Genomic DNA, 20,122 nt, shown 5'->3' on the forward strand with positions numbered 1-20,122 from the left:
GCATCCAGCAGGATAGTTCCTAACCAGAGCCATTCCTGGGCCACAATCTGCAACATTCACAGGCGTTCCAGCCCATTTGCATGCCTGATCCTCCAGCCTTCCCTTCAATTCCATGAGCTCCCAATGTCCTTCCTCGAAGCAACTTTTTTATTTAAGTTGACTGGATCCTTTTTTTGTGGTTTGCAACCAAGAATGCTGTAAGTCAGTTCAGGTCCCTGGAGGAGCAGATGCCAAGATGGGATTAGGTGTGCAAGGGAGCAGTGGAAGGAAAGACCCATGAAGATAAACATGGAGGGAACCATGGGGGAGCCATGCAGGGAGACTTGGGAATGTGGAAGAAAACCAGGCACCAGCTGGAGGCTGCCAATCAACTGGGCTTCCCACAACCCTCTCCAAAGGGAAAACTTTAGGATCACTGCAAACCTCTAGCACAGGATATAACAAGGGAAAAGAGATTTCTGCACTTGCAAAGTTCCCAGTTTGAAGGGAGAAAAGAGACCAGTAGAAAAGAGAAAAGAGACCAGCAGGGCCAACCCTGGCCCAGAGGCCACAGAGGCTGGGGTAAGGGAACGCTTCCTGCCAGAGGTGGATGGTAGAGCAGCTCCCTGTCTTAACCTTGAGCTTTCCATCCCAACCCAGCCACACAGGGATCTGACCGCTTATTTCTTAGCTTTGTCTCTAGTTATGTAATTTACAGAAATGACCCAATGTAGAGAATTAGGGGGCCTGTGGAGCAGGAGGAATTAGCATGTATTCAGACCCTAGTGGGAGCTGTATGGAAGCATGCCATCTCCACGGGGCTCATGTGAGCAGGTTGTGACTGAATGAGGTGACATGACTTGCCCAAGTTCATACACTGTGAGGAGCAAAACTGGTTTCCAACCCAGGTCTGTCGGTCTCCCAGGACTTTGCTCCTGCTGCTGCCCCAGGCTACCCCGATCCCCAAATGGAAGGGGGTCTCTGGTTCTGCCAGTGCGTGGCTTGGAGCCAGTACAGAAGGGAATTTACAATAGGAAGGAAGTTTTCTGAAAATTTTCTGAAACTACCGTATTTCTGTGCACTGATTATTGCTGGGCACTGTGCTCCCTTGTCTCTCTGAGGTGGGCAGAGGAGAACGTGAGGCCCAAGACAGTGAGTGGCGGGGCCTGGCTGTGGGCAGGTCCTGCCTCCCCAACCTCAGGGGTCTCTCTGCAGTTGGGGAGATGAGTAAGAAGACCCAAGTCTGGGTGTCTGAGACAAAGGGATCAAAGGAAATCCAGGAGCAGATCAGTAGGATGAACTCCTGGGGCCTCAGCTGCCCCATTCAGCCTTGGGAGAAGCATTTCTCTCCCATTAACAGGGACCTTTGACCAAGCTCAGAAAGGTCCTAGCTGGAGGGGCCAGGGAGTAGGACTTTTAGAATGGAAGAAACTATTTTTTTTTTCTTCTAGAGAGGCTCTGGGTAATTCCACTCTGCTTTCTCTGCCAAGCTTTATCTTTGCCCAAGAATTCACACACCTCCCCAGGGGCCCCTGGGACACAGCTGCTTCAGCCCCTCCTCTCTACCCTGATAGGTAAGAAAGGCCCTGGGGTTTGTGTTTTAACACGCACTCTGTCCCAGCATCAGAGAGGGCTCCAGGCAACGGACTGCAAAAGCCCAGCTCTGAAGAGGGCTGAGCTCCCCCATAGGTGACTTTTCTCTGCTCACAGGAGATCAGGGAGAAGTGACTGGCCAGAGCCAGCAAGGGGCCAAAGGCAGAAGAGGATGGGGGGAGGGAACCAGCCTTTGTGAGCTTCCCACCTTCCACAGGCTCAGAGCCAGTGCCATTTTCCTACAGATGAGTGAATTCCAGTTTTAGAAAAGGAACGACAGGCAAGGGGTGCTTTGCTTGTGAGAAAAGACAAGTGAGAAAGGAAATTAAATTTACCACATTTACTTAGCTCCTGCCTTGAGGCCAACCAGTGCCCTGGGCACAGGAGATGGGGATGCAGGCCTTACCCTCTGGGAACTCAGAGCTGACTCAGGGGACTGAGCACCACTGAGATGCACCACAGAACTACAGCGGCAAGAACTGAGGGAGCAACAGCTCTGCCCAGGGGGTGGTCTGCGGAAGGCTTCCACAGGTGAAATTTGACCAGGGTTTTGAGAGATCAGTAGGAGTTAGAGGGGCTTGGGACAGTACATTCTAGACAGTGAAAAAAGCTGGCTGGGATGTGGGGATAAGCAACTCGAGTGGAGAAATTAGTTGCAGCTGAAGTAGAGAATTCAAGGGTGGAGGACAAAGAGGGTGGCTGGACACGAAGGGTGTGGGGAGTGATGGAGGGGCTACGGTTAAGGAACAAGGGCAAGTGAGGTCGCAGAGGCGACTGGCGCAGACCCAAGGCAGGAATGACCCGGAGCCCCGGGAGGGGAGGAGAGGAGAAGCCAAGCCTTGGCGAGGACCCAAGCGGGTGGAGGCACGGGGCTTCTCTGGTCGCCACGGAGACCTCTCCGCGGGGGCACTGTCCTCCCACGGAGATCGGAGCGGGTGTCCGCGGGGCTGGGTCGGGGGAGATGGGTGGGGGGAGATGGGTGGGGGGAGATGGGCGGGGAGGAGGCCAGCCAGCGGCGGGGAGACAAAGCCCAACCTCCGCGGGCGTTCCGCGCGGCGGGGCCGACCTCCAGGCTAGGGCAGGGGCGGGCACCGACGGAGCGGCCCTGGCAGCGCTGCGCTGGGCTCCCGGCGCTTTCGGAGACAGGTAGGAAGGTGGAGAGGCCGGCGGTGGGGGTCAGGGGCGGCATACCCCGTCTTCTGCAGGAATTTGCCCCGCCTAGCTCCTGGCGCTTGCGGTGTCGGAGAAAGTGGGGCGTGGGGAGCCCACCTCCAGCTCCCTCCACCGAGGTGCGCGCAGGGCGGGGTCGCCGTTCTGCACCGCGCGCCGTCCGGCCAGGGGGACAGGGTGCGGAGAACCGCTCGGCCAGGGTCCCCACGCAACCCAGCGGTCCCAGCGCCCACGCTTCCCGCCACCTTCCCTCGGAGGGACGCCGTTCTCTGCGCGTCGCAGAGGCGAGGACTTGAAGGCCCAGCGCGTCCCCTCCCGACCTGACGCTGGGGATCTGGGACTGGGGAGCTGAAGCCCCGGAGCCGGCTGCTGCCACAGGTGCCCGGCCGTCCCCAGCTTCACTTGCGAACCACGTCTGGGGTCTTCGAGAGAAGCACAGGCACAGTCCCCGGAGTGGGGACCCGGGGCGCCCCTTCAGGGTAAGACAGAAAAGGGGGACAGCGTCATGCCAGCCCCGGCAGAACCCACATCAGTTAGGGACGGTGCAGGAGGGTGGTGCCCAGCGCCACCAAGGCGCCAGGCCCAGGTCTGCCCCGCGGGAAGCCCCAGCCCGGGTCCCGCCAGCCGCCTTTCAGTCTGGTGAAGCACCACCGCGTTTGGAGTGTCGGTCCTGCGATCCGGGGCGCTCTGTCCTGCCCCTGTCCAACCCCGGAGTAGCTCGGTAGCCAAACCCAGCAGAGCTGGCCCTGGAACCGGACAGGTTGTTTGTCACCACTAGTTGAAAAAACAACTTTTCAGGCTTCAGGGACTTTGGAATTGCAGATATGGAGTTGTAGTCCGGGGCATCTGCAGAGGCCGGGGTACTGCTGGTAGCAATTGTAACTTTTAATTTTTTTTCCTTCCTGTCCTTTCTTTAGTCTCTCCCATAGCTAAGCTCACCCGTCCCTAAAGGTTTGTCTCCTTAGAGAAGCATCTCGCATGGCCAATCTTGTCATCAGCCTGAGCGGATGCTGTCCCCGGAGCTGCCTCCAGCGAGGTCCGGCCTTAGCGAGGCTGGAGAGGGGAGGGCACAAATCTCCCTCACACCAACCCCAGGATTTTCGGACTTGACTATGAAAACGGTTACTAGACGAATGATTGTTTTTACCAAGTACCCAGTACCTATGTCTAATACGGGTGCCAGGGGAAATTTTGCCAAACTTGGCTTATGTATGCTGTTTTTTCCCAGTAACCTGAAATCATTTTATATTAAACAAAGCAAACAAACAAACAAAAAAAGACTTTGGTGGAATTACAGATTTTAAAATTCAAACATACAGGTCAGTACTTGTTAAATGTTTTGTACTGAACGGTACCCATTTCTTATATCATTCTTTGATACAGTGACTAGTACATACAAGCGCAGTGTGAGCATACTGAACGCACATATACCACACTGCCTACGCACACATGGTACACACCAAATCACACAGCCATTGTACCCATACTGCACTGTCCGGACTTAATCTTGCACAACACACTGAGCACCTGCCTGTATGCACACTAGTTATGGAGCCTGTTCATGGAGATTCTGTACAGAGAAAAGCTGGCCTGGGTTTAAAATAAGATACAAAGTCAGAGTGGTGGTGCAGGCCCCAAATCCCAGTGACTGGGATGGGAGGCCAGGCTGGGCAATTTAGTGAGACCCTATTTCAAAACAAAATTTAAAATGGATGTAGCTCAGTGGTAAAGTGACCCTGAGCTCAATCTCCATTATTTGTGTATAAATGTATATATGATACTATATATGCAATACCATGTATGATACAATCGTGTGTGGGTGTGGGTGTGTGTATTGAACCCAGGACCTTACATATGCTAAGCACTCTCTCTACTACTGAGCTACACTTCCAGCCCCAATTAACTTTAAATTTTTTTTTCTTTTAATAATTTTTTTTTTTAGTTGTCCATGGACCTTTATTTTATTTATTTATATGTGGTGCCAAGAATTAAACCCAGGGCCTCACACATGCTAGGCAAGCGCTCTACCACTGAGCCCCCCCAATTAACATTTTTAAAAGCAGTTGAATTTTAAAATTATCTTCAGACTTAAAAAAATTAAATAATAAAAACTGATATACAAATCTATATTTTTAAATTTTATTTATTTATTTGTTTGTTTATTTACTTTAACTAGGGATTGAACCCAGGGGCTTAACTACTGAGCCACATTCCCCAGCCCATTTTATTTTTTGAGGGCCTCACTAAGTTTCTGAGGCTGGCTTTGAACCTGGGATCCTCCTGCCTCAGACTCCTGAGCCCCTGGGATGACAGGAGTGCGCCCCTGCACCCAGCTTTTATCAGGTGTTTTTAAACAACGGGTGTAATGGCTTTTTCAGAGGAATCTCTTGGTGAATTTAAAGCAGTGACTGTGCTTACTTTTAGGATGAATTCCCTGTTTTCAACAACACAGTAGTGCTTTAATTGCGCTGTTTTTTCTCGGGTTCCCTGAAACAAGTTGTTCCTGAATGTCTGCCAGTTGCCGGGCGCTTTCTTTCCCACGTGTGTGAATGGCACAGCAGTGGAGTGCGCCTGGTGTCTTCTCTGTTTCGCACCCCCGCGGCGCTCCCTGCGCGGGTCGCCTGTGGGACCCCACACCTGGGGCTGCAGCAGCAGGAGGCGGTGCCCTGCCCCTGCCCCGCCAGCTCTAACCCGCGACCTCTCTCACCTCTCGCAGGTGGAAATGCGACTGCTCCTGCTTGTGCCCTTGCTGCTGGCTCCGGCGCCCGGGTCCTCGGTGAGTACAGCGTGCCCCGTCCCCGGGGGACCCTGCAGAGGAGGCGAGGCGAGGTGGGCTGGAGCCCATCGGTGGCAGCAATTTACCCAGGAGACAGGGGGGCAGTGCTAGAGAAGATGGGGAAAGAGGAGGCAACCCACATCTCTGCCCTCCAGCTCCTGCAGGAGTTCCCGGGACTGCCCGCAGGGAGGCAGGGAACAATCCTGAGGGATGGCAACCTGCCACCAATGGAATGCACCCTTCAGAAGGTGGTGGGTGCATTCCATTGGGCCCTGGCTAATGCTAAGAGAGGAGAGCCCTCTCTCTTGGTGGTGCTCCAAGGAGGAAAGTCAGGTGGGGACCATACCAGGACCAGTCAAGGTGTAGGGCAAGATGGCCCATCCGACCAGACACCTGCAGTCCACCTGGAACCAAATACTGCTGTCCCTCAGCTCCGCTATTTGAGTGTAGCTGTTTGGGGTGTTTGTCAACTTGCTCTGCCTTTGGGGTTTGCCCCTAAGCAGAACTGTCCAGTACAACCTTCTGAGAGGAGCTGCACCTTGGAGACGTTCTGATGTTCAGTAGGTGGCCTCTAGGTCCCTTGTGGCTATTGAACACTTGAAATGTGGCTATTGCAAATGAGGAACTTTTAAATTTGACTTGGTTTTTGTTTAAATAGTCACATAATGGCTGCTGGCTATGGTATTAGAGCAAAACTTAGTGGTTACAGGAAGCCAACTGGCCATCAGAGTAGCAAAGGGACCCAAAGGACAGGTTTCCTTGGAGAAGGTACCTGGGGCCTAAGGATATACAGGGAATGTTCTAGACTGCAGGACCCACTTTGGGGAGGAGAGAGTCTGTGGAGTTGGGTGCCGCCCTGGCTTGCTGGACAGAAAAGAGAGCATAGAGACAGCCAGGCCCCATTCTGCCCTTGGAGAGCTCTCACGGGGGAGACCACAGCCCTGCCCAGCCTCTGTGAGGCAGGCACAGGTGGGAGAGGAAGGACCCCCTCAAGAAAGGACCCAAACTGTGTGTGGCTGTAGGGAGGGCAGCAGTAATGCCACCTCTGTAGAATGCAGGAGGAAGATGAGCAGAGCAGGCCGGGATGGAGGTCTGTGGTGGGCACAGTCCTCCAAGTGCCCGAGGATCCAATGCTGGTCACAGAGAAGTGGGTGAGCTACAGCCATCCTTCTCCACTACCTGCCAGCTTCCCATGTCACCTCTGCTACCCTGTGACCCTTGCTTCCTAAACACTACACTCAGATCCTTCAGGGAGTTCTGATGTCCCAGCTGCATGCAAGTCAAAGCCCAGGTGGACGGGCCATCATGATCCCAGGACAAAATCCCAATGTATGACCCTAGCCAAATCACCAAGCCTAAGATTCCCCTAATTTGGGAGTTACAATGCCCATCATTCAGATGAAACAAACCAGAGCACCCTGGGTCCTTTCTCCCTTAGGAATACCTGGAGTAATCTCTTGCCTCCTCCTAGTCCCAGCATCTAGTCCCAGATGAAGCTGGTCATGGCCTGGGCTGAGAACCCTGCTCCTGCTATCCTCTACCCATCTGGTGAAGGGGTCTGGCCCAAGCTGGAAGCTCAGCTGCTTTCATTTCTGGTTCCAGCTGGGACAGGGTCTCCCATAAGATTCCCAGCACCTGGGGATCATTCTCAGTGCTGAACAGGGGTTGACTTGGATGATTAAAGGAGGTAGCTGGCCTCCATTCCCACAATTAAAGGCTGGTGCCCCAGCCTCCATTCCCACCTGCATCCTCTCCATCTCTCTCCCTCCCCCATACACCACCTTAAGCTGATTCCCCTGGAAGCAGTGCAGCAGAAAGGGGGCTCCTGATTTGCTCCTGGGGGGGGGGTGGATGTTGAACACAGCACAGGGCAGGCAAGGACAGGCCCAGGGCGAGGCTGGCTGCATCAGCCCTTTCTGGCTTCACACCATCATGCAGCTCGTGGTCTGGGTAATTACAGGGAATAAAACATGCTGGTGCCACTCGTGACTAAACATGTTCCTTCCGTGGAGAGATGGTACGGAGAGGGGCACAGCACAGCGGGGGGAATCACCCAGGCTAGGGCTCTCCAATGCTGACTGCTGGTGGCCTGGCACGTAGATGGCATTCTCATGGGTGCTGGGTGCAGGAAGCTGGAGAATGTTTGTAAGGCATCTCACCTTTGAGAGAGCCCTGTGTTCATGCAGGGCCTGGTGGCACAGTGACTCAAGAAGTTGAGGCAGGAGGATCCCAAGTGTTTGAGACCAGCCTTGGCAACTTAGTGAGACCCTGTCTCAAATAAAAATTAAAAAGGACTGGGCTGGGGTTGTGGCTCAGTGGTAGAGTGTTTGCCTAGCATGTGTGGGGCCATGGGTTCGATTCTCAGCACCACATAAAAAATAAATAAAGGCCCATCAATGACTAATAAAATATTTTTTAAAAAAGGGGTGGGGGCTGGGGTTGTGGCTCAGCAGTAGAGCACTTGCCTAGCACATTCAAGGACCTGGGTTCCATCCTCAGCACCACATAAAAAATAAATAAATAAAATAAAGGACTGGGGGTGTAGCTCAGTGATAGAGTGCCCCTGGATTCAATCCACTGTACACACACACACACACACACACACACACACACACAGCCTGTATTCAGACCAGTCCCCACTTCATCCTGATGGGCACAAGGTGACTCCATGGTTGGGAGGTCCCACTTCACCTTGACTGTATCAGCTTGCCCAGCCCAGCCCCTCTTTAGGGAAGGGGGGATTTGGAGAAGCTCAGGTAGCTGGATGAGGGAACCAAGACAGACATCCAAAGGGGCTTGGGTCAGAGAACCAGAGCTAGGCCCACACCCGCAGGGAGAGAAGGCTCAGCCCTCTCACCAGGGGTGGCTGGGCTTGATGCCTACGGGGAAGAGGTGTTGGAATCCGGGCCTGCACTGCCCCTCGTCCCTGGAAAGCTACTGGCCACTGCTCAGTCACTTCCTTTTTATTTTATTTTTTTTAGTTTTATTTTTTAAAAGTATTTATTTTTTAGTTATAGTTGGACGCAATACCTTTATTTCACTTATTTATTTTTATGTGGTGCTGAGGATAGAACCCAGGATCTCGCATATGGGAGACAAGCGTTCTACCGCTGAGCCACAATCCTAGCCCGTCACTTCCTTTTTAAACTAGAAACTTAATCCAAGTAAAATCAGCTTCGATTTCGTTGAGGGACTACTTTGATACTTGGCTCACTGGTTTTGAAAGCTTATCACCTTTGTGGCAGTGGGAACTGAAGACGCAGATGATGCTCAAGACTGAGAGCAGAGCCCTCTGGTATGTCAGGCTCAGCAAGTTGAGTGCAGACTTCTCTGCCTGGAGTTCTGGTCAGTTATTGAGCAAGGGTGACTAGGTGTTCCGCGCTGGAGATGAGCAGCCCTCTGCGTCACCGGAGACCACTGTAACAGTCCCAGCAAGAAGAGCTCACGTTCCCACCTGAGCGTTCTCTAAAAATTGGGGGTGCTTTTTATTCCTGAAGATTCTTATGTGGCAATACCCTAAAATAAAGTCCTCTTCCAGAAAATAGGACGTGTTTGCAGTCCATCATCTGCTTCCTGGCAGTTTGTGAAGTCAAGTCAGATTCCTGTCCAGCTCCTTAGGACTTACCATAATGTTTCATTTGGCCGCCCCTGAGAGGCAGGCAGGGATACAGTCCCACGATGACAGCCTGGAGTGAGGCTGCCCTGCCGTTATGCCCAGTCATTCCTGTGTGGCTTCCTCTCTTTCTGCCTTACATTTGTTATGCAATGGGTTCTATTGGGTTGTTCTGAGGATTAAGTGAGAGAATATGGGTGTCACATGTGGACTTCTGATGCTAGCTGCAAATTGTCAGATCTTTCTGGTTCCCAGGACTTAGAATCCTTCTTTATGAAGCCTCTAGTCCTGCATTCCCCCACAGATTAAAAGGCTGCTCCAATTCCAGCCATCACATCTGTTTTCCAGTCATCAGGAAGGCATGAGGAGGAAGAAGAAAAGGACAAATACACATGCATGCCCAACACTTTTACTTATATGACACTGGTGAGAATCTAGTGATGTAGCCACAGTTAGCTGCAGCAAGTTAAGAGAATTTGGCTAAAAGTCAAGTTTTCAAAGATTCTCTCATAATGGGGGAAGGGGAGTGGCTATTGAGGTACTCTTGGAAGTCTCTGCCAAGGATCAGCAGGAAGAGACCATAGCAGCCTCCCTCCAGGATTAGATTAAGTTCCCAGTTTCATAGGCTAGAGCTCTAGAAACTTCTAGAAACAAGTGCCACCAGGCTTGGTGTGGGAACCTGGGGAAGCATATCTCTGCCTGTGGGTGACATTCCCATCCTACTTGAGGCCTTCCTGCCCTTTTATATGTCCATTTTTGGGGGCTCATGCTCATGATCAGTGGGCTGCAGACCCTTTAGTTCTAAGCTAGGCTCTGGCCAGAGTATATCATTGTCAGGGGGAAAAGTCTCTGTTCCTGGTTTGGCAGTTTCCCTACCATGTCTGGCAAACAGTAGGAGTTCAAGAGATGCTGCTGGAACTGGCTACTTTGCCAGTTAAGAAAACCACAGCTGACTGAGTTTAGGTGATTGACTCAAGGACATGCAGCTGTGTGTCCCTGTCTTATATTGATCCCTTTTTTCCTTTAAGGTTCCCTCCCCACATCAATGTTGACCCACAAAAACCTGTGCACAGCCCCGGCCATAAAGCCCCTCACCCAGGGTGGCAGGCCGTGGAAGTTCTGGCCCTTCCCTGATGCATGGACCCTTTCAACACCCTCTCTCCCACACTCGGGCCTGGCTTAGTTCCTATGGTAAAGCCTCGTTGATTTAATTCTTCTTATTTTATTTTTTGGTACCAGGGATTGAACCCAGGGGCACTTGACCACTGAGCCACATCTCCAGCCCTTTTTATTTTTTATTTGAGACAGATGCTTGCTAAGTTGCTTAGGGCTTTGCTAATTTGCTGAGGCTGGACTTGAACTTGTGATCCTCCTGCCTCTGCCTCCCAAGCTGCTGGGATTACAGGCCTACAGTGTGCCACCAGGCCACTCTGAAGCTTGCTACTTTTATAAGTGAGCATTTTGGGATGCCAGGGCAGTGTTGCTGTGTCCTACAGGCTCTTTGAACAGGTAAGGGAGTGGTTTTAGGCAAAGGGCCCTTATGGGGGCTCCTAGCTCAAGTCCCTGATGGGTGATGCTGACTCACAAGCCTGAGCATGCCTTTTGCAGGCTCCCAAGGTGAGGCGGCAAAGTGACACCTGGGGCCCTTGGGGCCAGTGGAGTCCCTGCAGCCGGACCTGCGGAGGAGGCATCAGCTTCCGGGAGCGCCCCTGCTACTCCCAGAGGTAGGGGAGACTAAGGATTGCCCAAAGAGGGCAGGTGCAAGGGAGGCCGGTTACTGGGTCAGGAGCGAGGCATCAGGGGCCAGCAAACGACATTCATTTTAGAAGCAGCCTCAGTGGAGTATAGGGAAGCAAACCATTTCCTGTGTACTTACCCACCCATTTCAACCATCAGCCTTGATTTGGAGGAACTGGAGCTGGTCTGCTTTTTCCACCCCTGAGCCTCGGGCTCCTCATTTGCAGTAAATTGTTATGTTTTTAAAAGAAATTTTTAATTCCCGTGGTTTTTATTATTATTTTACCTCCAGCAGCTTTGTCAAGTGTAGATGTTCGCCACTTAAGTGATATTATTAAGCACTTAGTATGTGCTCTGCACTCTGATGGGTTCTGTGGAGGAGGTGGGGACCAAAAGAAGAGTGTGTCCTTCCAATTCATTCCTGAGAACAAGTGTGAGAAGAGGGCGGGGTGAGAGGGAGAAAAAAAACGTGTTATTCTAAGTGCCCTACACTTATTCACTCCGTAAATTTTAAACTAGCCTCACAGGTCGGTAAATATTACGTCCATTTCCAAGGGCAGAATTTGGATCTTCCCTGGAAATTTGCTTTAAAGAGGCCTGATGGTGCCGAGTTAGACCAAATACAGCATAGTCAGGCTTCTGTCACTTCTCCCGGAGGAACAGGACTAATGGTGCCCACCCAAGGGGATTTGTGTGTGCGCACACCCCTCCCCATCTAGCCGCCCCTCTGACCCAGCCTTGCCCACCTGGAAGCCCCACCAAAGCTGGGGGCCTGCAGGAGGGCCCAGGATGGGGTGGGATGTTGGGGTCTTCCTGGTCCTCTGCCCGCAGGAGAGATGGAGGCTCCAGCTGCGTGGGCCCAGCCCGGAGCCACCGCATTTGCAGCACCGAGGTAAAGGCCGCGCGGCGCCACCTCTCCAAGGCGCACCCGGCTGAGGCCCCCGGGGCACCCTCCCTTGGTGGCTCCAGAGCGCCTTCTGCACCCGTACCCCGGGGGAGCGGCCTTGAGCGCCGCCGCTGGCTGGGGTGCGGGCCGGAGGCTGAGGACCCAGGGCTCCAGGCACGGGCGGTGGGAGGGGACAGGTCCCGGCCTCCGGGGCGCCCACGCTGGGACCCACTTTCCTGCTCCGGCCGCGCAGAGCTGCCCCGACGGCGCGCGGGACTTCCGGGCCCAGCAGTGCGCCGAGTTCGACGGCGCCGAGTTCCAGGGCCGGTGGTACCGGTGGCTGCCCTACTACGGCGGTAAGCGCCTGGCGTCTAGGGGGCTTCTGTGCACACCGACTCGCAGTCCTTGTCACCATACTCTAGACGCCTGGTCACATGTGTCTTCCAGAATCTCCAGTACCCTTAGCCCGTGCCCATTGCAACACAGCACGGTTGTCATTTTGACGCCTTTGGGGACCTTTCCCGTCTCTGCATGTATTCTGAACGCTGTGGTCTGTAGCGTTTGGAGCGGTTTTGTTCAGCCCAAGGCTCTCTGCCCGTTGCACAGAGGTGGAGATGGGGAGGGAGGGGTAGGATCAGTGACCCATGGGGCAAACTGCAGGCAGGGTTTGGTTGAGAAGACCCCATTACCCCCATCTGGGGCCTGAGGACAGGGTCTGGGTAACGCTGAGCAGGGTGGAGGTCGCTAATTTTTAGAAAGATACAGTTCAAGATAAAAACACCAACGTGTACGTAATTAAGACATTTAGAGAAGTCAGAAGCCTTGCGATGACCCTAAGTGTGTGTTTTCACTACTGGAGACAAATGACTTCTGGAAACTCCAGAAGATTTTCTACATCAGTGAACACGAGTATTCAGTCCTCTGTGTGTGCTGTGTGGGGGCTACTCTGGCCAGTAGGGATGCCCCCTGCAGCCCCTGGGAGGTGGGAGGAGCTTTGGCATTCAGTAATCCTGCCGCATCCTGGGGTGGATATGTGCAAAAAATAATTCTTATCTATCCACATCATAGAAAAATGGAAACAGGAAAAAATGTTAAAAATAGTCTAGGTAGGCGCTGTGGCTCATGCCTGTAATCCCAGTGGCTTGGGAGGCTGAGGCAGGAGGATTATGAGTTCAAAGCCAGCCTCAGCAAAAGTGAGGTGCTAAGCAACTCAGTGAGACTCTGTCTCTAAATAACATACAAAGTAAGGCTGGGGATGTGGCTCAGTGGTTGAGTGCCCCTGAGTTCAGTCCCTGGTATCCCCCCACCCAAAAAAAAAAAAAAAAAAAGTCTAGGAGGGCCTCCTCATTGTGGAGTTGATTAAAGTCCTGTTATCACTTTGGCTGTTCATGTGTAATACCTAGATAGTAAATACAAGACAAGTGCCCTGCCCTCACAGCCTCTTACGATCACTGTCAGCAGTCCATGCTAGCTCTTTTTACATTTTATCTATATTGTTTGCATATGGGCAATTATTACACAGTAATTTCCATTTTTCTTTTCCCCTTGTGCTGAGTATCAAACCCAGAGACTGACACATGCTAGCCAAGTGTTCTGCCACTGAGCTGCACCCTCAGCCCTCTTTATTTTATTTTGAGACAAGGTCTTGCTAAATTGCCCCCGCTGGCAACTTGGTATCCTCCTGCCTCTGCCTCTGGAGTAGCGGAGGTGCCACTATGCCCAGCATCATTCTGTGTTTGAAAGCGTTTTCCCATTTAAATGTACAGTCTCCATAATCCTCACTTGAACTGCATGCTCAAGCACACACAACACTTCCTTGATAATCAGGGTAGACTATGAACACCTGAGCTACTCTAATGCTGGGGTAGATCTCCTTAAGAGTATAGCTTTTTCTTTATTCTGGGATTTCTCCTCGACTGGGTCCCCAGAGACCCAGATGGGGGACATCTCTTCTGCCTGGGATGAGGGTGAGATTCTGTGTCACCTTGGGGGCTGAGGCAAGGGCCTCATCTCCCAGTCATACATGAGCTCCTGGGCCTGCCTGAGCCTCCCTGCTTCAAGGCCAGGCCTTGGGCCCAGATCTCAGCTTTGCCCTCTTGCCCATCCTAGCCCCAAACAAGTGTGAGCTGAACTGCATTCCCAAAGGGGAGAACTTCTACTACAAGCACAAGGATACCGTGGTGGACGGGACACCCTGTGAGCCTGGCAAACGGGATGTCTGTGTGGACGGCAGCTGTCGGGTGAGTTGTGTCTCCCCCCCTCTGAGCTGGCTGGAGGCCTCTGTGGATACCTGTTCACCACCAGCAGGGCCAGGTGGCTGTCAGGAGCCCAGTGTCTTCTCAAGTTACCAGGACACCAAGCCCAACTCTGAGGATGCTTTATAGCTATCACAGATGTCCTCTCACCCCCTTCTCCTTACCCCTTAAGAATGCTGACCTTGGGCTGGAGTTGTGGCTCAGTGGTAGAGTGCTCGCCTCGCATGTGTGAGGCCCTCGGTTTGATCCTCAGCACCATATAAGAATAAATAAATAAAATGAAGATATTGTGTCCAACTAAAAAATAAATATTAAAAAAAAAGAATGCTGACTTGTAAAAGGAACTCTGGGTGGCATGCTAAAACTGACTTCAGTAAAAATCAAACCCGTGCCAGGCACGGTCATGCAAGCCTGTAATCTCAGTGGCTCAGGAGGCTGAGGCAGGAGGATTGCAAGTTCAAAGTCAGCCTCAGCAATTTAACAAGGCTCTAAGCAACTCAGCAAGACCCTGTCTCTAAATAAATATAAATAAAGGGCTGGGGATGTGGCTCAGTGGTGAAGCGCCCCTGGGTTCAATCTCCAGTCCCAAAACCAAACAGAAACCAACCCCAACCAAACCCATCACTAAGGGATGGCTGTAGGTGCTTGGATGGTAGTGCTGGGACTCTTTCCTTTTGGTTTTACTCCTCTCTGGGTCAAAGTCAGGCAGATTCTTTCCAGGAGGTGTCACAAGATGGCCTCCCACAGCTTCAGGTCCCTGTGGTACCAGCTGGCAACTTCAGGGCATGGCCACTTTCCCAGAAGTCCCAGCAACTTGGGCTGGCCTCTGATCTGAAGAGGGCGATTGACCTGCTGGTTTGCCAAAGCCATGTTTGGGGAGCTCCCTCCAACTTGTGTGAGGAGAGGTGACCTCCAGTGGAGTTAGGGTGTAGTCACCAGAGAAAGGGAGACACCACAGGCCAGGTGTGCTCAGCCGTCCCTGGCTTGCAACTGAGTAACTCCTGAGCACTTCTGTCCTGCCTGGTCTGTGTCCCCTTCCCTGCTTTCTCATATCCCTCCCTGGCAGGTTGTCGGCTGTGACCACAAGCTAGACTCATCCAAGAAGGAGGACAAGTGTCTGCAGTGTGGGGGTGACGGCACCAGCTGCTATCCAGTCACGGGCACCTTTGATGCCAATGACCTCAGCAGAGGTAGGGGGCCCCTGTAGGGGGGTTCTGTTGCCTGCCTGGCACTGGCCTGTCTTCCTCTCTGGACCAGGCTCCAGGCCAGGTGGCTTCATGACCACCAGTGCGTCTGTTGGGTCTCATGCTAACAGCTCCCTGTGGCTGCGGGGAGGAGACCACACTCTTAACTACTTGTCCATTCTGATCTCATACTGTTGACAACGAGAAGCCGCTTCTCATCCCTTTCCTCCTGGTCCCCACCCTGTCCCTGCTCCCTCCCCAGCCTTCCTGCCTCTCTGGCCTTCATAAAGCTTTTCCTCTGTCAGGAACACTGACCCCCAAGCAGCCCAGCCTGCCTGTCCCCCCTCCCTTCATCTGTGCCTCTTGGCACTTGAACCCCCAAGGACAGCTCCTTCCTGGGGTCTGAGGGGTGACAAAGTAGCTCAGACCCCCACCCCTGAATCTCTGCCCATCAGGCTACAACCAGATCTTCATAGTTCCCATGGGGGCCACCAGCATCCACATCGAGGAGGCTGCTGCTAGCAGAAATTTCCTGGGTGAGGCAGCAGTTTGGGTGCTGGGTGAGTTTGGTCTGTGTGGGAGGAGCCTCTGCCCTCAGGGCTGACCGGGGCACTTGTCCCCTACACAGCGGTGAAGAACGTCCGTGGTGAGTACTATCTCAACGGGCACTGGACCATCGAGGCAGCCCAGGCTCTGCCAGTGGCCAGCACCATCCTGCAGTACGAGCGGGGTGCTGAGGGGGACCTGGCCCCTGAGCGGCTCCAGGCCCGTGGTCCCACCTCAGAGCCCCTGGTCATTGAGGTGAGCAGGGTCCTGGGTGGCATAGGGACTGGCACACAGCTGGGCTGGGAGTCTCAGCCTGAGGCTGGCCAATGGGACGGCCTGACCTCAGCAGGGACCCCCCTGCACAGCTCCTCAGCCAGGAGCCCAACCCTGGTGTGCGCTACGAGTACCACCTGCCCCTGGGCAGCCCCCAGCCAGGTGTCTTCAGCTGGAGCCACGGCTCATGGAGTGACTGCAGTGCCCAGTGTGGTGGTGGTGAGCACCCGGCCGGTGGCCAGGGGAGGGAGCAGGCCCTGGGTTCAAGGCACTGTAAGCCACACAGGTGGGCAAGTAGCAGCTCTCTCCTCAAGGCAGGTCGGAGGCAGTGAGGACTGGTAGGTGAAAAATCTCAGGTTGTGGGGTCACCTTGGGGACACTTGGGGATCTGTAGGATTCCATGCAGGACCCCAAGAGGGAGGACTTTACATTATTCCATTGGGAGTGGAGGCCAGGCCAGCAGCTGATGACCAGGTGTCAGGCTCAGCTGTCACTCTTGGCTAAGACTCTGAGCCTTGGTTTCCTCATCTGTAAATTGGGGGTGATGATCAGGCCCACCTGAGAGGGTTGTCTGATACTTAATCAGGATGACCTGTGGGTGGAGTCCAGAGCAGTGCCTGGCCCAGAGAAGGAGTGTTTCCTGAGAGTTGACGGACGGCTGCCCTCCTTGGCTCTGACCCCACACAGGTCACCAGTCCCGCCTGGTGTTCTGCACCATCGACCATGAGGCCTACCCCGACCACCTGTGCCAGCGCCAGCCTCGGCCGGCTGACCGCCGCCCCTGCAATCCTCAGCCTTGCCCGCAGACCAAGCGGTGAGGCCCTTGTGGGCCCCTTCCACTCGTGGTGGGGCCCAGGAACCTGGGTGGGAAGGGAGGGGGTGTCTAAGGTGCTTTTGGAGTAGAACAAAGAGGTTGGGGGGCCCAGGGCTCTGCAGAGCTGTGGCTGGGGACTCTGAGGGAGTCCATGAAGGGCCCTGAACATGAGGCCCAGGGCCCTTATCTCCACCCTTGTATGCCCATGCAGTCCTCAGAATGTCCAGGCTGGTGGCAGCGGGCTGGGGACAGTACTGGAGGTCCCTGCCTGAGTCACAGGGGGCTTAGCTTGGCACATGCTAGGGATGAGCCAGGGGTCTGGCTAAGGGCCTGTCGGCAGCAGCAATGCCTTTGTTCGTGCACAAAGGATCTCTTACCTGCACCGGCCCGGAGCCTGGCGCCGTGCTGGGGCCCAGCGTGTGTGTGGGAACAGGTAATCTGGCCACGGGCTCCCGCAGTGCTGCCCACCGGCCTTGGTGGCAGCTATCCTTGTGAGCTGGTGGTGGGCTTGGCTTTGCCTGGTGTGTGGGGGTCACCCTTTCCTCTAGGGCCACACGTTGGGGAGCCATCTAAGACTTTCCCATCTAAGGTTGGACACTAAGAAACGGCCTGGCTGGGGCGCTGGGGACCTGGTGAGAAGGAAGAGGGATCTGGGGTGAGCAAGGATAGGGACCCTGAGGAGCAGTGGCCAGGCTCAGTCGTCAGGATCCCTCAGATGGCCATTGAACGGTGGGGGCATGCCTGGGAGGGCCTCCTGTGATCTTCATGCAGAGCTCTTTGTCCCCACCCTCAGGGTCCTGGATGTTCAGAGGGTGGGCAGGGCTGGAGTTGGGGTCCTCCCCACGCGTCTGCTCCTGTGTGTGAGGGCAGCTGCTCCCAGGCCAGTCTTACCCAATTCCCATCCTCACCAGCTGGAAGGCAGGGCCGTGGGCGCCCTGCTCAGCCTCCTGTGGAGGTGGCTCCCAGTCCCGCTCTGTCTACTGTGTCTTGTCTGATGGGGCCGGCGGCCAGGAGGCAGCTGAGGAGGCCGCGTGTGCGGGCCTGCCTGCGAAGCCCCCGTCCACACAGGCCTGCAACCTACAGCGCTGTGCAGCTTGGAGCATGGAGCCCTGGGGAGAGGTGAGGCCTCTGGCCCTGACCAGGCTGGGCTAGAAACCAGAGCTGGGCCTTAGGCCTGGGCAGCAGCAGGCTGGGCTGGAGGCTTGTCCTCTGCTGTGGAAACTGAGATCCTGGGCGGGTGGCAGTGGTCTCTGAGAGGGTCAGTGAAGGGCCCTGAGCATGAGGCCTAGCACCTCATAGGTGGCTGTCTTGGAAGCTGTGACCAGGGATGACTAGAAGCAGGTTCCTGGATCCTGGTCCTGGGCTGGTTGGGAAGCCTCGGCCTTGGCCTGAAGAAGCAGCTGAGCATGTAGTTCGAGGGCAGGGGAGGGGCTTCCAGGGGCTGGGGCTGCTGGTCATTACTTCAGCATCTACATATGCTCAAGTTACAAATGAAGGGAGGTGAAGAATGTCCCTTGGCCTGGTATCAGCTGCCATGGTCAGACTGTGACCTCAGGGGAGTGACAGCCTCTCTGGGCCTGGGGTCAGGACACAGGCAATGGGATGAGTATGTCCTACTCATACGCCAGGCCTGGTGGGCCTCGAGCTGTCCCACTCATCAGCGCCCCCTCGGGCAGCTCTTGCTGACAGCCTGACCTTGCAGTGTTCTGTCACCTGTGGTGCCGGCATCCGGAGGCGGAGCGTTACTTGCCGGGGTGATGAGGGGTCTCTGCTCCATGCCTCTGCGTGCTCCTTGGAGGACCAGCCGCCACTCACTGAGCCCTGTGTGCGTGAAGCCTGTCCCCTCCTCAATGTCCAGGCCTGGCATGTTGGCACCTGGGGTCTTGTGAGTGTTTGTCCTTGCCCCTACCTGCTGACCCACCTGGATCTGATGTGCACTGCGGGGTGCCTTCCCTTCCCCCTCTTCCTGTGGGTGCCCCAGCCTTAGAGTCCCTATCTTCCCACTCCCACCCTCGGCCCCAGTGCTCCAAGAGCTGCAGCTCTGGGACTCGGAGGCGACAGGTCATCTGTGCCATTGGGCCGCCCAGCCACTGTCAGAACCTGCAGCAGGCAAAGCCCACGGAGGTGGAGACCTGCAACTCGCAGTCCTGCCATCTTCCTCAGGGTGAGGTCACGGGAGGGCGGGCCCAGGACTGACCTTCCCACTCACTGCACACCCAGCCGCACTCCTGCGGGCAGCCCCCTACCGCCCTCTCTGCCTCTGTGTCTGCTGAAGCCTTTGCCCTTGCAAAGTCCATCTTTCTGCGACCTCAGAAGCCAGCCCTGCTTTCCCGCACCGGGCAGCAGTGTCTTCCCCTCATCCCCACTGCCCCCAGCGTGCTTCATGTCTGTGCCACTCATGTCATGCTGCCGTGGTGGTTGGCATACAGCTGCTGCTGCTGCTGCTTTGTTTTTTGGGTACTGGGGTTGAACCCAGGGGTACTTAACCACTGAGCCACACCCCCAGCCCCAACCCCTTTTTAATATTTTATTAGAGACAAGGTCTCGCTGAGTTGCTAAGTGCTTTGCTAAGTTGCTGAGGCTTTCTTTGAACTTGTGATCCTCCTGCCTGACAGGTCATCTGTGCCGTGGGGCCACCCAGCCACTGTAGGAACGTGCAGCAGGTTCCTAAGCTGCTGAGATTATAGGTGTCCTCCACCGCACGGGGGCACATATAGCTTCTTAGTCCTATTAGCTATAAGCTCTTTGAGGACGGTGTCTATGACTTCCCGTTCCTCCTTATGTCCTCCACAGAATGTACCTAGCAGGAGAGAGGTACTCGGCAATTGTTTGTTGAATGCCTGGGTGCAGGGGGAAGGAAGGGCGTCCAGATACGGGCATCTGTGGAAGGAAGGGCACAGGCCAGCATTTGCTGGTGTGCAGATGGGACATTGAGGAATGGGGTGGGTTGTAGCTGAGCTGAAGGGGAGGATATGGTAGAAGTGCTAGTGATCGGGACTATAGGGACCTTGAGGTGGGGACGACAGGGTGCCAGTGGAGGTGTATGGCAGGGGGCCAAAGAACCATGAGTCCACAGCAGAGAATTTTATTCGCTCTGGGCTGACCAGTTGTATGGCCCTCAGCAAGCACTATCCTCTGATAGTGCAGGCTGTGGTGGGTCCCAAGTAAATGGCGGTGGTGTTAGTGAGCCTCGGTGGGCAGGCCTAGCCACAGTGACCATCTGGAGGGTTCTCAGGGCCAGACCTTGGGCCTGGATTCTGGCCTCACCAGCAGGAAGGCACTTGGGACCCAGGTGT

The 20,122-nt window shown here is 54.6% G+C and overlaps 1 protein-coding gene across 8 annotated transcripts in view; it reads left to right on the forward strand.

Annotated features, from left to right (window-relative positions):
- Nucleotides 1-1,749: 1,749 nt before the first annotated feature.
- Nucleotides 1,750-20,122, forward strand: part of PAPLN (papilin, proteoglycan like sulfated glycoprotein) — a 33,802-nt gene continuing 15,429 nt past the window's right edge. For 5 of the 8 annotated variants that reach the window (XR_014021470.1, XM_081290112.1, XM_081290115.1 and 2 more), the window contains exons 1-15: nucleotides 2,523-2,718; nucleotides 5,459-5,518; nucleotides 10,740-10,855; nucleotides 11,700-11,760; nucleotides 12,008-12,110; nucleotides 13,864-13,994; nucleotides 15,076-15,199; nucleotides 15,649-15,729; nucleotides 15,822-15,994; nucleotides 16,105-16,231; nucleotides 16,700-16,826; nucleotides 17,194-17,259; nucleotides 17,738-17,945; nucleotides 18,529-18,711; nucleotides 18,849-18,990. Coding sequence is in view for 7 of the 8 variants with exons in the window: in XM_081290112.1 (XP_081146238.1) it covers nucleotides 5,465-5,518; nucleotides 10,740-10,855; nucleotides 11,700-11,760; nucleotides 12,008-12,110; nucleotides 13,864-13,994; nucleotides 15,076-15,199; nucleotides 15,649-15,729; nucleotides 15,822-15,994; nucleotides 16,105-16,231; nucleotides 16,700-16,826; nucleotides 17,194-17,259; nucleotides 17,738-17,945; nucleotides 18,529-18,711; nucleotides 18,849-18,990 (1,696 nt within the window). In the remaining variant the exon portion in view is untranslated. The other 3 variants (XM_081290114.1, XM_081290113.1, XM_081290116.1) reach the window with 3 other exon arrangements.

The sequence above is a fragment of the Spermophilus citellus genome (assembly GCF_964194105.1).
Source record: "Spermophilus citellus genome assembly, chromosome: 4".
In the NCBI taxonomy this organism is placed as follows: Eukaryota; Metazoa; Chordata; class Mammalia; order Rodentia; family Sciuridae; genus Spermophilus; species Spermophilus citellus.